The sequence below is a fragment of the Choloepus didactylus genome, chromosome 6 (assembly GCF_015220235.1).
Source record: "Choloepus didactylus isolate mChoDid1 chromosome 6, mChoDid1.pri, whole genome shotgun sequence".
NCBI classification, from domain to species: Eukaryota; Metazoa; Chordata; class Mammalia; order Pilosa; family Megalonychidae; genus Choloepus; species Choloepus didactylus.
In genome coordinates this window covers 141,469,721-141,494,292 of record NC_051312.1, presented here as the reverse complement: position 1 = coordinate 141,494,292, position 24,572 = coordinate 141,469,721, and the positions used below count along the sequence as shown (strand labels likewise).

Here is a 24,572-nt window from a genome sequence, read left to right as displayed (position 1 = left end):
TACACACAATGGGATATTATCCTGCTGTAAAAAGGAATGAAGTTCTGACACAAGTGACAGCATGGATGAACCTTGAAGGCATCATGTTGAGTGAAATAAACCAGACACAAAAGGACAAATATTGTATAATCTATTGAGATGAAACAATTAGAGTAAGCAAATTCATAGAGTCAAACTGGAATATAGGTTACCAGGAACCAGGGTAGGGGTAGGAAATGGGAAGTTAATGTTTAAATTGTACAGTTTCTATCTGGGAAGATGGAAAAGTTTTGGTACTGGTTTGTGGTGATGGTAGCATGATATTGGGAACATAATTAACAGCACTGAAGTATATATTTGAATGAGGTTAAATAGAGAAATTTTGGGGTTGTTTATGTTATAGAATAAAATTTAAAAAAATTACATAGGACTGTACAACAAAAACCATGAATCCTAAGGTGAGCTATGAACTATGGTTGATAGCTCAGTTAAAAAAATGTTCTTTTATCAGTTGCAGCAAATGTACCATGCTAATCCAAGATGTTAATAACAGGATGGTAGATGGTAACTATTTTATGCATGATTTTTTCGGTAAGCCTACAACTTCTCTAATAAATTTTTTTTAAATTAACATTGGATAATTAAATGCTCCTTCAAAGTACAATATTCATGTCGGTGACTTAATGTCATTATAAATAAAAGAAGTTAGTCATATCTGCCCTTTCTTGATTATTTACTTTGGGTGAATACTGACCCACTTCTCAGCTTTAACAGAGCTTTCTTCACTTCCTTGTTCCTCAGGGTGTACACAAGCGGGTTCAGAAGAGGTGTCAGTACAGTGTAAGAAAACTGCCACTACCCGGTCCACAGCATCCTTGGAGCCTGGCCTCAGGTAAATGAAAGCACAGGGACCAAAGAAACACAGGACCACGATGCAGTGGGAAGTGCAGGTCTGAAAGGCTCTGCGTCTCCCCTCCGCGGTGCGGATCTGCAGGATGCAGCAGCCAATGCACGCGTAGGACAGCGCTATGAGCAGAAAGCAGCCCGAGGCCACCACCCCGATGCTGACAAGGATCACCATCTCGTTGGCTGAGGTGTCCGCACAGGCCAGCTGGAGGACGGGCGGCGCGTCGCAGAAGTAATGCTGGATGCGGTGGGGCCCGCAGTAGGGCAAGCGGAAGGTCAAGGCCGTCTGGACCCCGGAGTGCAGGGGCGCCGCTGAGCCAAGTGCCGGCGGCCAGGCGGGCGCACGTTCTCGCGCTCATCAGGCCCGAGTGCCTGAGCGGGTGGCTGATGGCCAGGTAGCGGTCATAGGCCATGACGGTGTAGAGGAAGCACTCGGTGCTCCCCAGGAAGTGGAAGGAATAGAGCTGCGCCGCGCAGCCGCCGAGGGAGACGGCCCCGCCTCCTGGGGAGCCGAGGGTCATGAGCATGGTGGGCGCAGTGACGGTGGAGAGCCACATGTCGATGAAGGACAGGTTGGCCAGGAAGTAGTACATGGGGGTGTGGAGGTGGGAATCCACCCGGATCACCAGCAGGATGAGGAGGTTCCCCACCACCGTGAGTATGTAAAGCAGCAGGAAGACCCCCAAGAGGGCGGTGTCCAGCGCGGGGGCGTGAGGAATGCCATGAGGACGAACGTGGTCACGAGGCTCACGTTCTTCATTCTTCTAGATGGGCCCTGTCTCTAAGAGAAGGAAAGCAGGTCTAGCGTTTACTTGGGAACATAGTTCATATGAATCGTGTAAGCACATTTTCTTGATAGCAAACTCCAAGCGTTTTCTTGGCTTTTATGTTTTACACAGCCCTGTTGCATCAGTGTGGTGCTTTGAAAAGGAGTGGTGGCTTCCTTATTCCAGTACAATATAAAGTCAGAGAGATAGAGAAGAGGAGTAAATTTTGTATTCTGTTTTCTGTAGAGTTAGAAAAGATATACCCAAAGTGCAACTATTCAGAAGGCGGCCAACCTTTGCCATGGATAAGCCTTTATTCAAGCATCTCTGACTTTGTCTCTCTGACAAAAACCTTTTTTCACCATTACCAAAGTTTTTCTCTTATTTTTTTTTTTTTTTTTGGTGCGTTGTACAGCAGTGTAACTTTTCACTCATTTGTTCTATCAGAAGCTATGATTTGTACAATGTATAATGGTTCCATTTCAGAAAATAAAAAAGTCAAATAATGAAAAATATATGGACATGCATATTGACATGCACACATGCTTTCAAACATACAGAATGTCTTTATGATCATCAGAGAATTATTCACTATAAAAACAAATTTTAAAGAAATCTTCAACTTGGATGACTGAGAGAAAAATGGCCTTCCTAAAGCTCTTTTGTGAGCAGCAGAAATGTCAAGTTTGGATTCCAGTAATGTTCCAGCCTTCCTTGGAGCCTGCTGAGTGCCATTGCCAGCCATCTGTTCCTCTGTTCTACCCTGGTCTACTCTGGTCTGTACTCCCTAGTGATACTTGAAATCTGATCAAATTAATGTTATAATAGGCAGAGTAACAATCATTTCCTTAACTCCTTTCTCCTGTGTTTATTTCTGTTTTAGAAATGATTCCTTATTTATCTTATTATTTCCTTATCAAGGATTTAAAGCAATCATCTGCCCTCTAAAACATGACCAAGCACCTTACAATTTATTTTCAAACATCCAAGATGAATTAGAACTGCTCAAAGAGGATTAGATTGTATCTCTAAGTTCTAGAACTGGATATTTACATTTGTTATAAAACAAATAATAATGTACTTCTAAAAAATAGAGAAAAATACAGGATATGAAAGAATTTTTAATTGTTTCTAGGATTTTAATTATTCACGAGCTCAGAATCAAAAGTATTTTTTTTCCTTTTAGAGTGGATTGGATGTTCCTCAAATTATATATTCAAAGAGAAAAGAAATAAAAAGGTATGAAGAAATGAAGAAAACTCTGCCTGGAAAACTAGACATCTCTGACAGAAAAAGAGCATTTCTTCACTATTTTCTGAGATGCTTCTGCCCCATGTCAGCAAGAAGCAAGACATTTCCATTTTTGAGGCTCTGAGAAAAATGGTATGTTTCCATTGGCTCTGACTCAGAGTTGTAACTCTAACTAAGGTTTATAGAGAAGTCATTTTACTAATTTGAGGTTTTGTAGCATTTTGAGGACATGACTAAGGTGATCTAAAGCCAAAGCTCAAGAGGAATAAAGGAAAATGAACTATGATCATAAATACCTTGTAGTCACCCAAATGTGCTCAGTAATGAAAAATGCTGAGATTTTTCCAGTTTTTACTACTTACCAATTTCTTCAAGTAGGTTTTTTATTCGTAAGGCAAAATTAAAGGTTTTAAGAAACTGTGTGATGAGTAGTATAATTCTTTTGTCCCACAAAGACAAAACCACAAGAAGAAAGAGCTATAAAAGTAAGCTCTTTTTAAATAGCAGAGCTTAAAATTGGTTTGATGTCTCAGGAGATACCGCCTTGGCCCCAGGGTCCTCATGGATGAGGAGCAAAACATTGTGCTAAAAATTCAGAAATTTCTTCCAAATGCATCTGTTTTACTCATTTCTGCATTTGAGGACCATCTTTCTATATGGCATTTTATTCAGTCAAAATTAATTTCCAAAATAAATAACTCTGGGTTTGAAAATTCTTCATGCAGGAATGATTTAGGGTTTTTTCCCTAAACTCAAGGATAGAAAATATGGCTTTCATCCCCAAAGGGAGAATTCTCTGGTGGGGCTCATAGTCTCTTTGTTAAATCTTTTACTCTGGTGATTATGGCCAGCCAAAAACAGAGCTCTGCATCTTCTATGCTCCAGGGATGATCAGAGTTTTACTCCTCCCAGATAAAATATCTTGCTAATTAAACTTCCATCCTCTGGGCCTCAGCAGATGTGCTATGCAAGTTCCTAGCCTTCCTTGGTTTGGGGATTCTCTCTCCTGCTTAGAGACCTCTGCCTTGTGCCTTCTATCCTCTAGTCTTAGAACATATTTAGATTCTATGTAAAATTGAATTATTATAACTAAAGAGAGGAAAAGTACACTTTTTCCCAGAGATCACAGAAGTCATAGCTATCAGGAAAGAGTTTTAAGAAAGCAAGGAGAAAAATTGGTCTGCTGCAGCAGAAGTCCAAAGCACTGTTAGTATTGGAGAAAGAAATGAAGCAGCTTTACTGGCCTTTTTTTGCTGATAGAAATGCTCTCACGTGTATATGGTGGATTTTGAGGAACTGAAGCCCCCCTGAATAAATATTTCTCCACATTAACCTATCAAATTACGTGGTTTTCTCACTTTGGTTTATTAATATATGATAAGATGTATTTAATATAATTAATATAAAATATGAGTGCTATCTTAGAAGCTATTTCAATAATTATTTGCAATTTAGCTCCAGTTAATATACTTCAAAATCTCTTTATGGAATATATGCTATTAATTTTGTGGATTTAAACTTCTATCTAGCTTCTTTTATATAATTTTTATAAAAGCTATTAAGTTCCATTTGATTCTCTTGGATTATTTAGTTATAAACTCATATTATCTTCATAAAACACTGATTTTCTCTTCTTTCCAAAAGGAAATGCCCATAATTTTCATTTCTGTCTTAATGTTTTGGCAGAAAAAGCACTGTTGTTACCCAGCTATCTAGTCTACCCAGGGACTACTTAGATCTCTAAGGGAACTGCACAACTTGTTCAGTGACCTTCTGCATCATGAGGAGGCCAGTGATGCCATTTACTGAGTTCTATTTTCCTTAGGAGCTAAAATCAGTGATCTAGCTTTTCAGGTTGTATTTCTTAAAACACAGTGAGGTTCTATGAGATGAATGATCCAACCCTCCTGTGCAGTTTGAATGTATTCTGTCCCCACAACTGCCATTATCTTTGATGTAATCTTGTGTGGGTGGACCTATTAGTTTTAATTAGATTGTAATTCCTTGACTGTTTCCATGGAGATGTGCCCCACCCAACTGTGGGTGATGACTCTGAATGGATAATTTCCATGGAGGTGTTACCCCACCCATTCAGGGTGGGTCTAACTTAAATCACTGGAGCCATATAAATGAGCTAACAGAAGGAACTCAGTGCAGCTGTGAGTGACATTTTGAAGAGCAACTGAGAGTGACATTTTGAAGAGGAGCTACAGCCTAGAGGGACACTTTGAAGAATGCACAGAAGCTGAGAGAGGAGCTGCAGATGAGACAGTTTGAAGATGGCTGTTCAAAGCAGAGTCTTGCTCCAGAAAAGCTGAGAGAGGACAAATATCCCAAGTGCAACTAAGAGTGACATTTTCGAGGAACTGCAGCCTAGAGAGGAACATCCTGGGAGAAAGACATTTTGAAACCAGAACTTTGGAGCACACACCAGCCACATGCCTTCCCAGCTAATAGAGGTTTTCTGGACACCTTTAGCCATCCTCCAGTGAAGGTACCCAATTGCTGATGTGTTACCTTGGACACTTTATGGCCTTAAGACTGTTACTGTGTAACCAAATAAACTTCCTTTATAAAAGCCAATCCATTTCTGGTGTTTTGCATTCCAGCAGCATTAGCAAACTAGAACACCTCCCAGCAGCATTAGCAAACTAGAACACCTCCCATTATCATAAAAATTTTTGCACTGTTAGCCCTTTGCATAAGGAAAGAGGGAAAGCTGAGTCAACCTATACTTTCTGGTGTCTTTTGTTGATACTCTAATAAAGAATAGAGAAAGGTAGAACTCACGTACTTGTTTTTATTTTTTATTTTATTTTTAGACATTTTAATTTTGAAATACAACATACAGAAAAGTGACAAATTTCAAAATACATTTGAACAGGTAGTTATAGAGCATATTTCAAAGTATAGTATGGGTTACAGTTCCACAATTTCAGGTATTTCCTTCTGGCTTTTCTTATATACTATAAACTAAAAAGAAATACCTATAGTAGTCATAATCATTCGTTAAGACCTAACTTCTCGGCTACAACTCCTCTCTCTCATTTGATCATTTTCTCAGTCTTCAGGGATATTTGGGCAATGACCATTCTAACTTCTCCATGTTGAAAAGGGGTGTCAACATTATGAGGCAGGGGAATGCAACTTGTTGATGTTCTAGGAGAGACTGGTATCACTATGATCAGGGCTTTTCTGGCAAAGGAACAATCTGGAGGTTTCTGTAAAATAATAAGTAAAACATTTATAGTCTTAGATAGAGCCCTGGGTTTTCTTTAGGATTTTCAGGAATACTGTTAGTTGGGGCTTGATATACAGTGGCAATTTGTAATACCTGGCTGAAGCTTGCGTAAGAGTAACCTCCAGAATGACCTCTTGACTCTATTTGAAATCTGTTAGCCACTGAAACCTTATTTTGTTACTTTTTTTCTCTCTCTTCTGGTCAAGAAGGCATTGTCAATAACGCAATGCTAGCCAGGGCCAGACTCATCCCTGGGAGTCATGTCCCACATTGACAGGGAGACTTACATCCCTGAAAATCATGTCCCACATGGTGTGTGAGTGTGGGGAGGGAGAGTAATGAGTTTATTTGTAGAGTTTGGTTTAGAGAGAGAGGCCACATCTGAGCAACAAAAGAGGTTCTTTGGGGGTGACTCTTGAGGTATGTTTATAAGTAGGCTTGGCTTCACCATTACCAAAAAATAACAGATATAAACAGCCACACATGAAAGAAAACCCCAAACACCCCATATCCTTTAACCCCCCCCCCCAATTATTTACCCCTAGTACTGGTGTAGTACTAGTAAGGTATTGCTGTTAAATATAGTCCATAGCATGCAATATAATTTTTAACATATACCATTCTATTATTAACTGTTTGTACAAGTGTCATACATTTGAAGTAGTTCATGCAAGAACTTATTGATATTTGTCTTATTAATTGGTGAGAGACATGATTTTAGACAACCCCTTTCAATCATATTCACCTTCAATAGGCACTACTACTTATAATCCCAACAATGAACTACCATCACTTCTATCCATTCCCAAACATTTAAGATCAACTCTGTTACATATTCGGTAACTGCTCCCCCTTCTCTAGCTTCTATCTCTAGGCCTGCTATATTCTACATTTTAAGACTCTGAGTTTACGTTTTCTAGGTGTTTCCTATTAGTGAAATTATAAAATATGTATCCTTTTGTGTCTGGTTTATTTCCCTCAGCATTATGTCTTCAAGGCTCATGAAGTTTTCACATACTTTAGGCCCTTTTTCCTTCTTATTGCTGCATAATATTCCATCATGTGTATGTGCCATGTTTTGCTTATCCATTCATCTGTTTATGGACACTTGGACTGTTTTCAACTTTTGGCAATTGTGAACAATGCTGCTATGAACATTGGTGTGCACATGTCTTTTTGTGTCACTGTTTTCAGATCTGGGTAAATAATGAGTGCGGAATTGCTGAGTGATGGGACAACTCAATGTTTAGTTTTCTGAGAAATCACCAAACTGTTTTCCACAGTGGCTGTACCATTTTACCTTCCCACCAGCAATGAATAAGTGTTCCATTTTCTCCACATCCTCCCTAACATTTGTGTTTTCCTGTTTATTTAATAGCGACCATTCTTACAGGCAAGAGATGATACCGCATTGTGGTTTTGATTTGCATTTCCCTAATAGCTAGTAAAGATGAACATCTTTTCCTGTACTTCTTAGCCATTTGTATTTCCTCTTCAGAGAAAAATATCTATTCTTATCTTTTTCCCATTTTCTAATTGGGTTGTTTGTCTTTTTGTTGTTGAGTTGTAGGATTTCTTTGTATATACTGGATATCAAACACTTATCAGATATATGGTTTCCAAATATTTCTTCCCACTGAGTTGGCTGCCTCTTTTCTTTTTTGACAAAGTCCTTTGACATGTTCAATCTTTAGGTGTTCCCATTTATCTATTTTTTCTTTCATTGCTTGTGCTTTGGGTATAAGGTCTGAGAAGCTACCTCCTATTACTAAGTCTTGAAGATTTTTCCCTTTATTTTTTTCTAGGAGTTTTATGGCACTGGCTCTTATAATTAAGTCTTTAATCCACCTTGAGTTAATCTTTGTATAGGGAGTGAGATGGGGGTTCTTTTTCATTCCTTTGGCTAGGAATATCCAATTCTCCCAGCCCCATTTATTGAAGAGATATTCTCTCCCAGTTCAGTGGATTTGGAGGCCTTGTCAAGAATCAATTGACTATAGAGCTGAGGGTCTATTTCTGAACTCTCAATTCAATTCCATTGATCAGTATGTCTATCTTTTGCCAGTACTATTCTGTTTTGACCACTGTGGCTTTCTAATACGCTTTAAAGTCAGGAAGTGTTAGTTACTACTTCATTCTTCTCTTTTAGGATGCTTTTGGCTATTTGAGGCCCTTTTTCCTTCCAACTAAATTTGATAACTAGCTTTTCCAAGTCTGCAAAGTAGGTTGTTGGAATTTTGATTGGTATTGTGGTGAATCTGTAGATCAATTTGGGTAGAATTGACATCTTACTGACATTTAGCCTTCCTATGCATGAACATGGAATGTCTTTCCATCTATTTAAGTCTTCCTTGATTTCTTTTAGCAGTGGTTTATAGTTTTCTGTGTACAGGTCCTTTCAATCCTTGTTGAAGTTTATTCCTAAGTACTTGATCTTTTTAGTTGCTATTGGGAATGGAATTTTTTTTAATTGCCTTCTCAGTGAGGTTATTACTAGTGTATAAAAAAACTACAGATTTTGTGCATTAATCTTGTATGCTGCCACTTTGCTGAATTTGTATAATAGCTCAAGTAGCTTTGTCATAGATTTCTTGGGATTTTCCAAGTATAGGATCATATCATCTGCAAATAAGGAGAGTTTTACATCTTCCTTCCTGATTTGGATGCATGTTATTTCTTTTTCTTGCTCTAGCTAGAACTTCTAGCATAATGTTGAGTTATGGTGGTGAAAGTGGGCATCCTTGTCTCATTCCCCATCTTTGGGGGAAGGCTTTCAGTCTCTCACCATCGAGTAAGAGACTGGCTGTGGGATTTTCATATATGCCTTTTACATATTGAGGAAGCTTCCTTTGTTTCTTACTTTTTGAAGTGTTTTTATCAGAAAAGGATGCTGAATTTTGTCATATTTTTTTTTCAGCATCAATCAAGATGATCATGTGATTTTTCCCTTGAAATTTTTAAATGTGTTTTATAATATTGATTGATTTTCTTGTGTTGAACCACCCTTGCATGCCTGGAATAAATCCCACTTGGTCATGGTATGTAATTCTTTTAATGTGCCATTGGATTTGATTTGCAAGTATTTTGTCAAGAATTTTTGCATCTATATTCATTAGGGAGATTTTGCCTGTAGTTTTCCTTTCTTGTATATCTTTAGCGAGTTTTAGTATTAGAATGACGTTAGTTTCATAAAAATGAGTTAGGTTGTGTTACTGTTTCTTCATTTTTTTTGTTTTTTTTTTTGTTTTTTTTTTTTGGCAGAGTTTGAGGAAGAGTGGTGTTAATTCTTTTTGACATGTTTGGTAAAATTCCCTGTGTAGCCATCTGGCCCTGGGCTTTTCTTTGTAGGAAGGTTTTTGATGACTGATTGAATCTCTTTATTTGTGATTGGTTTGTTGAGGTCTTCTATTTCTTCCCAAGTCAGTAGAGATTGTTCAAGTGTTTTTAGGGAATTGTCCATTTCATCTGAGTTGTCTGGTTTGTTGGCATATAGTTTCTTCATAGTATTCTCTTAGGATTTGTTCTTTTTTCAGGGTCCATGGGAATGACCCCTCTCTCATTTCTGATTTTATTTATTTGCATCCCTTCTCTTTTTTTCCTTTGTCAGCCTAACTAAGGGTCCATCAATTTTATTGATTTTCGCAAAAAACCAACTTTTGGTTTTATTGATTCTCTCTATTGTTTTTATGCTCCCATTCATTTATTTCTGCTTTAATCTTTGTTATTTCTCTTCTTCTACTTGCTTTAGGGTTACTTTGCTGTTTTTTCTCTAGTTCCTCCAGGTCAGCACTTAAGTCCTAGATTTTTGCTCTTCCTTTTTTTTAATGTAAGCATTTGGGCAAAAAATTTCCCTCTCAGGACTGCCTTTGCTACATCCTAGAAGTTTTGATATGTTGTATTCTTGTTTTCAGTCATCTCCAGATGTTTATTGATTTCTCTTCCAATTTTTTCTTTGACCCACTGATTGTTTAAGAGTGTGTTATTTAATCTTCATATATTTGTTAAGGTTCTGGTTCTTTGGTGGTTATTGATTACCAGCTTCGTTCCCTTGTGGTCAGAGAAAGTACTTCGCATAATTTCAGTCTTTTTAAATTTCTTAAGACCTGTTTTGTGCCCCAGAATATGATCTATCCTGGAGAATGTTCCAGGAGCACCAGAGAAGAATATATATCCTGGTGTTTGGAGGTGCAATGATCTGTATGTGTCTGTGAGGTCTAATTCATTTATCACATTTTTATGTTCATTTCCTTATTGATCCTCTGTCTGGTTGTTCAATCTATGGAAGCGAGTGGTATATTGAAGTCTCCCACTATTATTGTGGAAACAGCTATTGCTCCTTTCAGTTTTGCTAGTGTTTGTCTCATGTACTTTGGAGCTCCTTGGTTGGGGACATAAACATTTATGACTGTTATGTCTTCTGGGTGAATTGTCCCTTTTATTAATATGTAGTGTCCTTCTTTATCTCTTATATCTTTGCATTTAAAGTCTATTTTGTCTGATATTAGTATAGCTACCCCTGCTTTCTTTTGTTTACAGCTTGTGCAGAATATCTTTTTCCATTCTTTCACTTTCAATCTATTTGTATCTTTGGGTCTAAGATGAATCTCTTGTAAACAGTATATAGATGGATCATATTTTTTAATCCATTCTGCCAATCTGTATCTTTTAATTGGGGAGTTTAGTCCATTAACATTCACAGTTTTTACTGTAAAGGCCATTCTTGAATCTACCATCTTATCCTTTGTTTTTATTTGTCAGATCTATTTTTCTCCTCTCTTTTTTATCCTTTAAGTTACTCTTACTAATATTTTTCAATTTGTGTCCTCCTCCAGACCTCACTCTTCTTTTTTTTTTTTTTTTCAGCTGACAGAATTCCCATTAGTATTTCTTGCAGGGCAGGTGTCTTGTTAACAAATCTCTCAGCATTTGTTTTTCTGTGAAAATTTTAAACCCCCTCAGTTTGAAGGAGAACTTCACTGGATAAAGAATTTCTGGCTGGCAATTTTTCTCTTTCAGAATCTTAAACATATCATACCCTTGCCTTCTCGTCTCCGTGGTGCCCACTGAGTAGTCAGAACTTGGTCTTAAGTGACTTCTCTTGTATGTGGTGGATCACTTTTCTCTTGCTGCTTTCAGGACTTTATGCTTCTCTTCAGCATTTGACAGTCTGATTTGTATTTATCTTGGAGTGGGTCTATTTGATTTATTCTATCTGGAGTTCATTGGGCTTCTTTTATTTTCATATTTATGTCTTTTATAAGGGTTTGGAAATTTTTCCCAATTACCTCCTCAAAATAACCTTCCTAGACTTTTACTCTACTCCTTCTGGGAAACCAATGATTCTTATATATGTGTGCTTCATGTGGTCCATCATTTCCCTGAGATCCAATTCAAATTTTTCCATCTTTTCCACCATTTGTTCTTTTAACATTTGAATTCAGTTGCTGTCTCCTCTAGTTCACTTATTCTTTCTTCTGCCTCTTCAAATCTGCTGTGGTTTCTCTAGTAAATTTTTAATTTGATATATAGTATCTTTCATTTCCATAAAATTGCTCTTTTTCTATTTATTCTTTCAAGTTCTTCTTTATGCTCTTCTAGTGTCTTCTTGATATCCATTATGCCTTTAGCCAACCCACTGAAGTTATTTAGGAGATTTGTATGACTGTCTTTGATTAGTTGTTCCAAATTCTGTGACTCCTCTGGCTTTATTAATTTGTTCATTTGGCTTGGCTGTATCTTCTTGCATCTTCATATGCTTATTGTTTTTTTTCTGTTGTTGTTCTTTCTACGCATTTGATTATCTTGATAAGGTTATTTTTTTTTACCTTCCATTTTTTTGTTTGTTTTTAAATTCAGTTTTATTGAAATACATTTACACACCATACAATCATCCATGGTATGCAATCAGCTGTCCACAGTATGATCACATAGTTATGCATTCATCACCACAGTCTGTCTCTGAACATTTTCCTTACATCCGAAAGAACCAGAAAAAGAATAAAAAATAAAAGTGAAAAAAGAACACCCAAACCATCCCCCCATCCCACCCCATTTGTCCTTTAGTTTTTATCCCCATTTTTCTACTCATCCACACACTAGATAAAGGGGGTGTGATCCACAAGGTCTTCACAATCACACTGTCATTGATAAGGTTATTTTGAAAGTTGATTTCCCCCATTTGTCTAAGATTTTGTAGTTGCTTGGGTTTGCATTGAAGGCCAGAAAAGCAGTTTGCCAGAGTGTACTTTCCCTGCCTTCCCCACAGATGGTGCTCTTGGGCCAGCACTTCCCCACAACCCTGCCATTCCCCAACTGTGGCATTGCACTGGACTGGGTCCCAAAGAGGCAACAGTTCAGTCAAGGCCACCGTTCTCTATGTGCCCTGGAAGCTGCTAACTCTGGGGTAGGGGTTGGACACTTGGCACCTTGAATGATGCCCCTGCTTGTTGGCACAATGTGTCTGGTGATTCCCAGGCTTCTTCCTTGAAGGGTCTTGGGCTACGGGACTGAGAGGGACCACTTCCCAAGCCAATAGCTGACCCAGGAGTGATCTGCTTTTCACCATCCAGTTAAGACCTGCATTTGTATTTAGGCACTGCTTTGACAGTTTGGTTGTCCATGTCCCTCAGCTAAAAAAGGGTCTGGTTCCCATGGAGGGGGTGTAGACCAGCTCTGATGGGCCTGGGATAGGGTCTGGTGGGGCTCCAAAGAGCCTTGCAGTTCCCCTGCATTTTCTTGCCTGCCCAAAAGATGGCTCTGGTCAGTGACTTAATTGTCCTCAAAAGCTCTTTACCTCATGGAGCCACGCAGTGTCTGACTGGGTAGGGTTGAAACTGCAGAGTTCTGTTCCAGTTTGCAAATGCTGCCATTATGCAAAACACTAGAAATAGATTGGCTTTTATAAAGGGGATGTGTTTGGTTACAAAGTTATAGCCCTAAGGCCATAAAAATATCCAAACAAAGGCATCAACAATAGGGTTGCTTCACTGAAGAACACCGATGGTGTTTGGAAAACCTCTGTTAGCTCAGAAGGCATGTGGCTGCTGTCTGCTTGATCCCAAGTTGCGTTTCAAAATGGCATTATCCAGAATGTCTGGACTTAGCTTCTTGGGGCAAACTCTGGGCTAGTATCTCCAAAGCATCAGCAAAAGTCTGCTTTCAACAGTGTCTCCCAAATGTCTCTCTTAGCTGCAGCAGAAAGCTCCTTATGTCTGAGATCTTATGTAGGGCTCCAGTGATTTAATTAAGACCCATGCTGTAGGGGTACGGCCACATATCCTTGGAAACAACCTAATCAAAGGCATTACCCACATTTGGGTGGGTCACATCTCCATGGAAACAGCCTAACTCAAATATTCCAAACTAATCAACACTAATAGTCTGCCCCCACAAGAATGCATCAAAGAACATGGCTTTTGGGTGGTCATAAGACATTCAAACTGTCACAGTTATTATGCCCTCACTTTTCCAGCCCAAATCTGGCTCAATGTGGGTCTGTGTCCCTGATTTTACTTGTGGTAGAGGATTCCTCCAGCTGCCCCAGTCTGCAGACTTCCCCCAGGCAAGGATCGGGCCTCCTGCTGCTACTTCCCCCATGGGTGGGGGATTGGCACCAGGATCTAGGGCTGGAAACACAGTCTCTGTCCATGTTTTCTCAGACTCTTTGTCCCTCACTGACCTGAGCCTTGAAATGTACTCCCCTGTCCCAACACAGTTGATTTAGGTAGTCTGCCTGCTTGCTTGCTGCTTTTAGGGAAGATTTTGTGGTTTCCTCTCTATTCCTCCATTTTAGAAAATCCTCCTGTTGCCCTTTTGTATTCTGCCCTCCCCAGGGTCTTAAGTCCTGAGATGGGTCCTTGTGGGCTTGGTTCTCTGTGTCTGGATATAGTTGGGACTCTATCTCACTGCTGTGAGAGATTTTATAGTCTGTGTCCCTGCTGGGAGTTGGGACGGATCCCAGCTGCCACCTTGTTCACTTCCTGAAGTGTCTGGGAGGAGAGAGGACTGGCCAGTCCAGGATGGAAGTTTCCTACCTGATATTTTTCTCTTTCTTTGATTCAGCATTGTAGAATCCTTCTCCAGTCTATACCTTTCTCCAAAGTTCTGAACAAGTGAGAATAGTCCTTTTTTTCCTACTAAATTTCTGGGGAGAAGTTTTCAGTGGCTGTTTAAGTCACCATGTTGGTGATGTCACTCTTGGAATGCATTCAGTTTTAACAACCTCTACCATTTGGGGCTTGAAGTAATCTAATGACTTGGGGTAGTACTTGGGGCTGCGGGCCTCTTCAAACCTCACTGTTTGTTGGCAGAATTAACCTCCGTTTTCCATGTGCCTCCCTCCAACTTCAGCAAAAGGGTCTTTCTCACTCTTAGAATATTCTCCATGTGCTTGTTTCTGACACTCATTTCCAACTGGACCTGATCTGCTAGTGAAGCTTTTCTCTATTTTTTCCCCAAAATTGTTTCTGATACTGAAAGTCCTTTTGCAGTTCCATATGGATTTTGAAAATAGCTTGCAAATTTCTACAAAAGAGCACACCAAGATTTTGTTTAGAATTGTATGGACTCTATAGATCAACTTGAGAAGAATTAACATCTTAACAATAGTGAGTCTCACTCTCAATATCCTTTTAGTTCCTACTATGTTGTAATAGTATTCATTGTTCAGGTCTGGCACATTTTTTTGCCAATGTTATTACTGTTTGCTATTTTTGTTGCTATTGCAAATGGTGTGTTTTTACTTCAATTTCTAATTATTGATTCCTGGTGTGTAGAAATACAGCTGACTTTTTGGAAAATTGATGTTACATCCTGTAACCTTCTTAGTTCTTGTCGCTTTTTGAAGATTCATTTTCTACAGAGATGACCATGTTGCCTGTGAATAAAGTTTATTTCTTCCTTTCCAATCTGGATGCATTTAATGTCTTTTTCTTGCCTTATTGCACTAAATGAGTCCACTAGTATACTGTTGAATAGATGTTGTGAGAGCATAAATCCTTGGTTTATTCCTGATCTTAGAGGTTAATCATTGAGTCTCCCACAATCAAGGTTTATGTTACCTGTAAGTTTTTCATAGATTTTTTATTCCCTTCTATTTCCTAGTTAGCTGTGAGTTTTTAACTAATATAGTGTTTGGCGTTTGCCAAATATATTTTCTGCATCTATGAAATGATCATATGGTTTCCATTTTCAGGTGATGATGAATTATGCTGATTGAGTTTCACATATTAAACCAAATTTGCATTCTTGGGATAAACCACAATTTTTGTTTCAAGCAGTGAAAAAAGTTTTTTATTTATCTTACTCTTGTCTATGGATTCAATTTTCCATCTGGTTCAATTTTACTTCTGTCTGATGACCTTCAGTTAACATTTATTGTAGTTCAGGTCTGCTCTTGACAAAATCTTCCAAATTTTGTTTTCATTAATTAATCTGGTTTTGCCTTCATTTTAGAAGGGTATATTTTCTGAATATAGAAATCTTGTTTGACATTTTAATTTCAGCTCTTTAAACATGTCATTCAATTGCCTTCTGTCTTGCATAGTTTGATGAGAATTATGCCTTCATTTTTATCATCATTCTGTATTTAATGTGTCTTTTACCTGGCTGCTATTAAGATATTTTTCTCTTTTGGTGATTTTATTATGTTATGACTTAGTATGTGGTTTTCTTTGTTTTATCCTGCTTCGGATTTGTTCCACTCTTTGGGTCTTTTGGTTAGTCATAATCAACAAATTTTGGAAAAATTTTTGTTCACCATTTCATCCAACGTTTTTTCTGCTTTTCCTTCTGAGACCACAGGTGTGTGATACAGTTTGAGTTGACTTTTATTAAAGCTGTAAGGCCTGGATGTAATTCCCTGTTTTGCATATGGATATCCAAGTGTTCCAGCACCATTTTTTGAAAAGACTGTCATTCTACATTGAAATGCCTTTGCTCCTTTGTCAAAGATCAGTTGACTATATTTGTGTGGGGCTAGTTCTGGTCTCTCCATTCTGTTGCATTGATCCATTTGTCTATTATTTCTCTAATACCATGCTGTATTGATCACTGTAGCTTTACAGTAAGTCTTAAAATTGGGTAATGTCAGTCCTCTGGCTTTGTTCTTCCTCAGGATTTTGTTGGCTGTTCTGGTCTTTGACCTTTCCAGATAAACTTTTAGGATCAGTTCATCAATATCTACAACATAACTTGCTAGGAATTTCATTGGGATTGCATTGAATCTATACATCAAGTTGGGGGGAAATTGACGTCTTAATAAAAATAATATAAATGATATTTAGTGTTCATATCCACAGCATGGAATGTCTCCTCATTTATTTAGATCTTCTCTGATTTCTGTAATCAGAGTTGCATAGTGTTCTTCATCTAGAGCTTGTATATATATTTTTGGATGTATACCTGAGTGTCCCGGTTTGAATGTATTATGTCCCCCAAAACACCATTATCGTTGATGCAATCTTGTGGGGCAGACATATTAGTGTTGATTAGATTGTAATTCTTTGAATGAGTGTTTCCATGGAGATGTGACCCACCAAACTGTAGGTGATAACTCTGATTAGATAATTTCCATGGAGGCATGGCTCTGCCCATTCTGTGTGGGCCTTTGTTAGTTCACTGGAGCCCTATGAAAGCTCAGACAGAAGGAGCAAGCTTGCTACAGCCAAGAGGGACGCTTTGAAGAAAGCACAGGAGCTGAGAGAGGAGCTGCAGATGAGAGAAAGTTTGAAGATGGCCACTGAAAGCAGAATTTTGCTCCAGAGACGCTAACAGAGGAAAAACACCCCAAGAGCAACTAAGAGTGAATTTTTTGAGGAACTGCAGCTTGGAGAGGAATGTCCTGGGAGAAAGCCATTTTGAAACCACAACTCTGGAGCAGATGCCAGCCACATGCCTTCCCAGCTAACAGAGGTTTTCTGGACACCATTGGGCATCCTCCAGTGAAGGTACCCAATTGTTGATGACTTACCTTGGACATTGTATGACCTTAAGACTGTAACTGTGTAACCAAATAACCCCCCTTTATAAAAGTCAACCCATTTCTGGTATTTTGCAAAAGGGCAGCAGTAGCAAACTAGAACATTTGAGTATTTTGGTTTTTTTAGTGCTAATGTAAATGGTATTGCTTTTAATTTCAAATTCCATTTGTTCATGCTGGTATGTGAGAAAGCAATTAACTTTTGTATATTAATCTTGTATCCTTAGTTGCAGGAGTATTTTTGTGAGTCTTTGAATTTTCTACATGGACAATCAAATCATTGCAAACCAAGGGGCTTTTATTTCTTCCTTCTGAATCTTTATATATTTTCCTTTTCTTCTCATATTGCATTAGTTAGGACTTCCATTATGATGTTGAATAGGAGTTGTAAGAGGGTACATCTTTGTCTTTTTGCAATCTTAGGACAAAGCACTAGTTTCTCACCATCAGGTATGATGTTGGTTGCAGTTTTTTTCTGTCTGTTCTTTATCTAGTTGAGGAAGTTCCCTATTTTATGTTTTTAAGATTTGTATATATTGATATGGGTAGCTGTAAATGTATTATTTTTATTGATTTATATTGTTCCATTTTAATATATACTAATGATGGACATTAGTGTGTTCAAATATTTTGTTATTACAGAAACTAATCTTTGAATATTATACATTTACCCTAGTAAACATGTCCGTAAGTTTCTCCATGGAAATTTCTGTCATTATGAGAAAAACATCTTCCATTTTATTGGAAAGCAATAAACCATTTTCTAAAGAGTTCCCTTAAATTTACTCTCCCTTAAGCAATATATAAAAGTTCCACATGCTCAGAAATTAATGATTTTGACATTTACTTTTAGCAAAATTTTATTGAAATTTTAGTTTTAATCTCACTAATTTTTTAAAATGATTGGGTATATTTTCTTTTGGGTATGGCTATTTGTATTTCCTCTTTTGTGAAGTCTGGTCAAATCATTTGCCTTTTTTCCTATTGGATTGATTAGTTTTCCTTATAAACATTAGGGATGCTTTATATATTTTGGATATGAGTCCTTGTTATGAATGTGTTGTAAATAACTTCTCCAACTTTCACTTTTCTTCTTTTCATTTTTACTCCCTTGATAGTATTCTCTATTTTAATATAACAAAAAAATCACTGTTTCCCTTATTGTTATTATTTCTATATCTAGTCAAAAAGATTGCCTCCGATTTAATTTGTAAATGTTATGTTATTTTGTCTCACAAATTTAAGTTTATTTTATCCCTGGAATTGATTTTGTGTAAGGTATGTAGTCAAAGATTAATTTTTATTCTTTCCCTGTTGATCCAGTCACCCAAACATAATTTATTGGTATAAAAATATATGTCCCCATGATCTTCCATGCCACTTTTGTCTTAAATCCATTATTGACATATGCAAGGGGTTTGCTTTTATGCTCTGTATTCTACTCCATTTCTCTGTCTCTACAGCAACACCACATTGTTTGAATTGCTATTAAGAAAAACAACAATATACATTTGGAAAAATATTTAGCCTTAAGAATAAGCAGAAATGAATATTAAAAAATGGTTGGATGTCAATTGCTTATGAAAAAACTTTAAAACTCTTAAATATGTTAATACATAATGTTGGTAAAATTGGCCCTTTACAAATGCTGCTGCTAACAAAATAATTTGTCAATAATATTCAAAACTCTTATATTCATAGTCTTTGCTCTAGTATTTATTTTGCTAAATACAAGGAAAAAACAAAATGAAAACTCAAAATGATAGTTGTGATGATTGAATAATGGTGAAAAATATTTTGGTAAAATTGTAAATTAAATTTTAATTAAAGGAGAAAGATTCAAAACTGTATATATAATATGGGTTCAAATAGTTAAAGAAAAAAATAACATTATGGTGGAATGATTGGCAAGTGAACACCAAAATCTTAACTTTGCTAAAAATAAGGTTGAAGAAACATGAGATATTTTTCTCGCTTTATTGAGTATTTACCCAATAGTCTATTAAGTTCTGATGCTAACCTTATAATGAATGTCATATATTATGAAATAATTAGATAGGGAATGGAAGGGGGCAGGAGGAAAGAAAGGCAGACATCTATTTAATTACTCCCTTTGCTCAGTCAGACTTCTTGAGTCTGAGGATTTGGCCATTGGGGATATTGTCTCAAAAGAAACCAGTCCCTTTAATAGTCTCCAGTATGGAAAACATTGCAAATCCAGAATTTCAGGACCAGACTACATAGCAGGGCTGAGTGTGGATCTGTGTCTTGGCTTCAAGAGGAGAAGGTGCCAACCTTCACTCTGTGCCATGGCGTCTTATACAAACTAGAGTTTTGGCTTAAGACACACGTTCTTGCCTAGAAACTAGAGCAGTCTCTTTATCCTTGTCAGGCGTGTTTTCCATCAGCTGGTATGTGTCTAAAAGTTTTCCTAACTCTGTTTATCTCTGTCCTGCCTAGAGCACTCTCTTTCCTTTGCTTTCCCACTGCTGCATTTCTACTCTTCATTTGTCCTCATAGTTTTACTGGCTAAACCAACTGAAGGAAGAAAATCAAGGAACTTAGGCAGTTTCTTATAAGACTGAGTTGCACAATCCACTTGGAAGTCAGCACTCAGGAAAAAATGGAGAAGAGAAGTTTTGTGGATACATGTGCATGTGTGGCAGAGGAGAGACTTGTTTGGTGGGGAGGTGGTTGATATTGAAGGGGATAGATTATTTGTCTGTGAATCCTATTTTGTAGTTAGCATAGAAATTAGAAATTTGTGACATACTCTTAATGTGAACTCTTACAATCAACATCAGAGCTTCCTTTAACAGGTATATTAAAGGAATATATTAAATTTAACAGGTATATATATATATATATATATATATATATATATATATATATAACTATGCTGCCATTAAAGGCTAAGGCTAAGGATTACAGTGTAAATATTAGTCTCTATGGCAACAGTGAAACTCACATGGTTTATCAAAAGCTAATAATATGGAATTTTAGAATGTAAAGTTGGAAGAAATAATCTAGTTTATCCCCCTTTGTTGGAGAATGTTTTCTTCTGCTTCATTAAGAAATAAGCCTATAAGTCCTGCTTGAAAATCATCTATTCTGGGAATGCAGTGCTTTCTCACATGACTGTCTTTATAATTAGGCAATATTTGTTTCTGGAATACTTTTCCTTGGACAGACTTCAGATTCTTTCTTGAGAATAGGTTTGGATGGAGATAAGGAACTAAGTGCTGATTACAGAGGAGAGGTGAGAGGGGTTTTCAAAGTGTATCTCAGATGTGTCGTCAAATTGGCACTTCTGCCCAGGGCGGGTTTGGACTGACCCCTGTGCCGTTTAGCCTGCAAAGTTGTTTACTGAGCTAGAAACAGAAGTTCAGATTAGAGGGAGCGTTTACACACTTCCAGGCTACAAAGTTATCTTTTAATTCTGCAGGTATATTTCTATAACACACCATTGTTGATAAATTGAAAATAACATTTTCCTGATCTGTATGCCTTTTAAAAATCCTGCGGATACTTCAAAGCCCATATCTAATTGTATTCTCGTCACATCTGCTGTTACTACTTTATTACCCTTACTTCAGTCTTAAATGCATGAAGTTTAGTTGTTAAGCTAACTTTTTTGAACAATGACTAAGTACAAAGCTTTGAATGAAAGAAGCATTTTATTATCTCATTTAATCCCATAAAGACACTACAAGGCAGATAACATTATTAGCCATTTTTCTTTTGAAGGAAATGTGGCTTAGCAAAGTCAAATAAGTTGCCCAAGGCCCTTGAACCAGAAAATGCAAGCGTCAGAGTTAAAACCTATATTTATATGACTCTAGAGTGAGCCCTTTAAGGGATGGTATTTTATTTTATTTATCCTTATATCCTTATATTTCTAGCTCTGACTCATGATACATTGAAAATGAATATTTATGAGATTGAATTGATCACCAAGGTCCAAACTTAATTTTCAATTTTGTTTCAATATTTCATTTTGGGGCTAGAAGGGAGTCTTTGTCTTCCTGTCTGTATCTTTCCCAGGCTTTGAATCTATTTGAAACGTTTCATGCAGGACCAGCTTTACATAGGGCCTGGCTTAGCAGACTGATTTCAAAATTGGTGTGAAGAGCTCCAGTTCCCGGCACCACTTCCATCCCTTAATTCTTGCCAGAAATTTCACTTTCTGAGATTTTTTTACTGTGGCATAAGCCTTTGTCCTTGTTAAATTGGAAATAAAGCAGGAAATGGTAACAGATTAGCAATTTCTAAATTAATATGAAAAGAATTATGAGTCTATTTCCTGTGAGTGAATGCCAATCACAGGCAGAGGGAATTCTGTGCTATTCCAGTGGTAACATATGGAGGGCTAACTAAAACTGGTGTGCAAAATAACAGAAGGAGAAATTGGGGATTCAGAAAATGTAATTCAGTTTTTTTTTTTAGGTTTATCTAGGACTGGCACTGATTAAAAATCTAAATAAAATTAACATTATTAACATTTACATTTGAGAGGTCTGTAGTATTGAAAGGAAACATAGCTGAGGAGAGAAATTTCCAGAAGTAGTTGTTTCTATTATTTATGCAATGCCTTATTTTAGACTGAATCCAATTTCTGTATGTGTGCACAGGTAATAAATATAAATTGTCTGCTTTTCTCTTGAATATAAATGCTGAAGAATGGAAATGTGTTGCAAATAAAAAGCAATAGATAAATGTATATAATTTGTTTGCTTTAGGGAATTAATATGTACATTTTTGGAAGGTAGGCCTGTTTAAAAATTAATTATGACTTGGTGAATATTAAAATGAGTTTGGCACCCTGATGACAATTTTCCTTAGAGATGATGGGTGTGAAATATGTGGGTTTGCGTGATAAACCAGACTGGAGAGATTACACAAAAGTCATAATAAATGTTGATTACTGAGGGGAAAAAAAAAAAAAAAAAGATGTAGTGCCCCCTTGAGGAGCCTGTGGAGAATGCAGGGGTATTCGCCTACCCCACCTCCATGGTTGCTAACATGACCACAGACATAGGGGACTGGTGGTTTGATGGGTTGAGCCCTCTACCATAAGTTTTACCCTTGGGAAGACGGTTGCTGCAAAGGAGAGGCTAGGCCTCCCTGTATTTGTGCCTAAGAGTCTCCTCCTGAATGCCTCTTTGTTGCTCAGATGTGGCCCTCTCTCTCTGGCTAAGCCAACTTGAAAGGTGAAATCACTGCCCTCCCCCCTACGTGGGATCAGACACCCAGGGAAGTGAATCTCCCTGGCAACGTGGAATATGACTCCCAGGGAGGAATGTAGACCTGGCACCGTGGGACGGAGAACATCTTCTTGACCAAAAGGGGGATGTGAAAGGAAATGAAATAAGCTTCAGTGGCAGAGAGATTCCAAAAGGAGCCGAGAGGTCACTCTGGTGGGCACTCTTATGCACACTTTAGACAACCCTTTTTAGGTTCTAAAGAATTGGGGTAGCTGGTGGTGGATACCTGAAACTATCAAACTACAACCCAGAACCCATGAATCTCGAAGACAGTTGTATAAAAATGTAGCTTATGAGGGGTGACAATGGGATTGGGAAAGCCATAAGGACCAAACACCACTTTGTCTAGTTTATGGATGGATGTGTAGAAAAGTAGGGGAGGGAAACAGACAGACAAAGGTACCCAGTGTTCTTTTTTACTTCAATTGCTCTTTTTCACTCTAATTATTATTCTTGTTATTTTTGTGTGTGTGCTAATGAAGGTGTCAGGGATTGATTTAGGTGATGAATGTACAACTATGTAATGGTACTGTAAACAATCGAAAGTACAATTTGTTTTGTATGACTGCGTGGTATGTGAATATATCTCAATAAAATGATGATTTAAAAAAAAAAAATGTTGATTACTGCTAAGAGGTTTGCCAATTATAAAGATAAATTATTCTGCCACCTAATTCAACAGATGCAGAAACCAAGGCCAAATTTGACAAACTGCTGGGTGGCAGTGCCAGCTTTATTACTGGTCTCCTTTTGTGCTTTCAGCCTTTATTTGCTTGCAGCAGCTGCTGGGATAGAAATCACTTTGTTTGGAAGATGCTCTCTTGGTTTCTTGTAGTCTTACAGCTTGATTGTCCCTTTGCTCTTCCAGTGCTGCCTGATATGAGGAATCACACTTCCATCACCGAGTTCATCCTGTCGGGAATTCCTAACACTGAAGGGCTGGAGAGCATGCTCTTTGTCCTGTTTTTGGCCTTCTACCTTGTCACCTTGCTGGGGAACCTGCTCATCTTCCTCACCATTCTGGCTTCCTCTAACCTCCACACCCCCATGTATTTATTCCTGGGAAGCCTCTCAGTGTTTGACGTATTTTTCCCTTCTGTGAGTTCCCCCAAAATGATGCGCTGCCTCATGGGGCAAAACTGTGTCATCTCTTACCGGGGCTGTGCATCCCAGCTCTTCTTCTACCACACGCTGGGTGGCACCGAGTGCTTCCTGTACACCGCGATGGCCTATGACCACTTTGTGGCTATTTGCCACCCTTTACGATATACAGTTATCATGAGCCGCAGGGCATGTATTGTCCTGACATTGAACACTTGGCTGGGGGGCTGTCTACATGGAACTGTCCTCGTGTTTCTTGTCTTTAAGTTGCCCTACTGTGGCCCCAGTGAGGTGGACAGTTTCTTCTGTAATATCCCAGTGGTGCTGCCCCTGGCTTGTGTGGACACCTCTCTGGCCCAAACAGTGAGTTTCACTAACGTGGGTGTTTTGACGCTTCTATGTCTTTTCCTTATCCTTGCTTCCTATAGTCACATTGTCTTTTCCATATTGAAAATCAGCTCATCAGAAGGCAGGCGTCGAGCCTTCGCCACGTGCAATGCCCACCTGACTTCGATCCTCTTGTTCTATGGGCCGGTGATGCTCATCTATCTGCGGCCTGCCTCCAGCCCCTGGCTCGACTCCGTTATTCAGGTGTTGAATAATATCATCACGCCTTCCCTTAATCCTTTGATTTACACCTTGAGAAACAAGGATGTCAAATTGACTCTGAAGAAAGTGTTAATGGAAATGGTCCACATTTCTGGAGCATAAGGTTGAAGTGGGGCCCTAAAGTGAGCTTCCTCCCCTAAATCTGTAACAAGAGAGTCCCCTTCCCCCACAACCGGTAATGACTGCAAAGTAAACATTAAGCCCTGAGAAGGAGGGAGTGAAACTGTGCCGTTTTAGGGAGTGAGACTTGTGGATGTATGCATTAGCCAAGCGTAACCGTTTCAATAATTAATCATTGCACCGGCCTTGAGAAAACTTCTCAAGCTTGCTAAAGATCTTAAGCACCCATTAATTAACCGCCAACTCTGCTTTTGTCAAAGTAGCTTGCTTGCATTTTCAGGATGTGGTTTCTGCCTATATAAGTCTCAAGCACTCTCCGGTGGGGGCTGCTGCTTACTGAACTCCCTGCGCGGAGT

The 24,572-nt window shown here is 38.2% G+C and overlaps 1 protein-coding gene and 1 pseudogene across 2 annotated transcripts; one reads left to right on the top strand and one right to left on the bottom strand.

The window, feature by feature from the left end:
• Positions 1-301: 301 nt before the first annotated feature.
• LOC119536370 lies at positions 302-1,645 on the bottom strand (annotated as a pseudogene).
• LOC119536371 (putative olfactory receptor 10D4) lies at positions 1,341-24,343 on the top strand. 2 transcript variants are annotated; one of them, XM_037839122.1, is made up of 3 exons: positions 1,341-1,539; positions 2,839-3,035; positions 23,255-24,343. In XM_037839122.1, exon 3 carries the CDS (start codon positions 23,266-23,268, stop codon positions 24,196-24,198), a length of 933 nt encoding a protein of 310 aa, XP_037695050.1. In that variant the 5' UTR covers positions 1,341-1,539; positions 2,839-3,035; positions 23,255-23,265; the 3' UTR covers positions 24,199-24,343. The 2 variants fall into 2 exon arrangements, with proteins under 2 accessions (XP_037695050.1, XP_037695051.1); XM_037839123.1 differs by lacking the exon at positions 1,341-1,539 and adding an exon at positions 2,332-2,428.
• Positions 24,344-24,572: the final 229 nt, after the last annotated feature.

Bases quoted from the DNA above. Each gene is read 5' to 3' on its own strand.
- LOC119536371 (XM_037839122.1), top strand. From the start codon at position 23,266: ATGAGGAATCACACTTCCATCACCGAGTTCATCCTGTCGGGAATTCCT.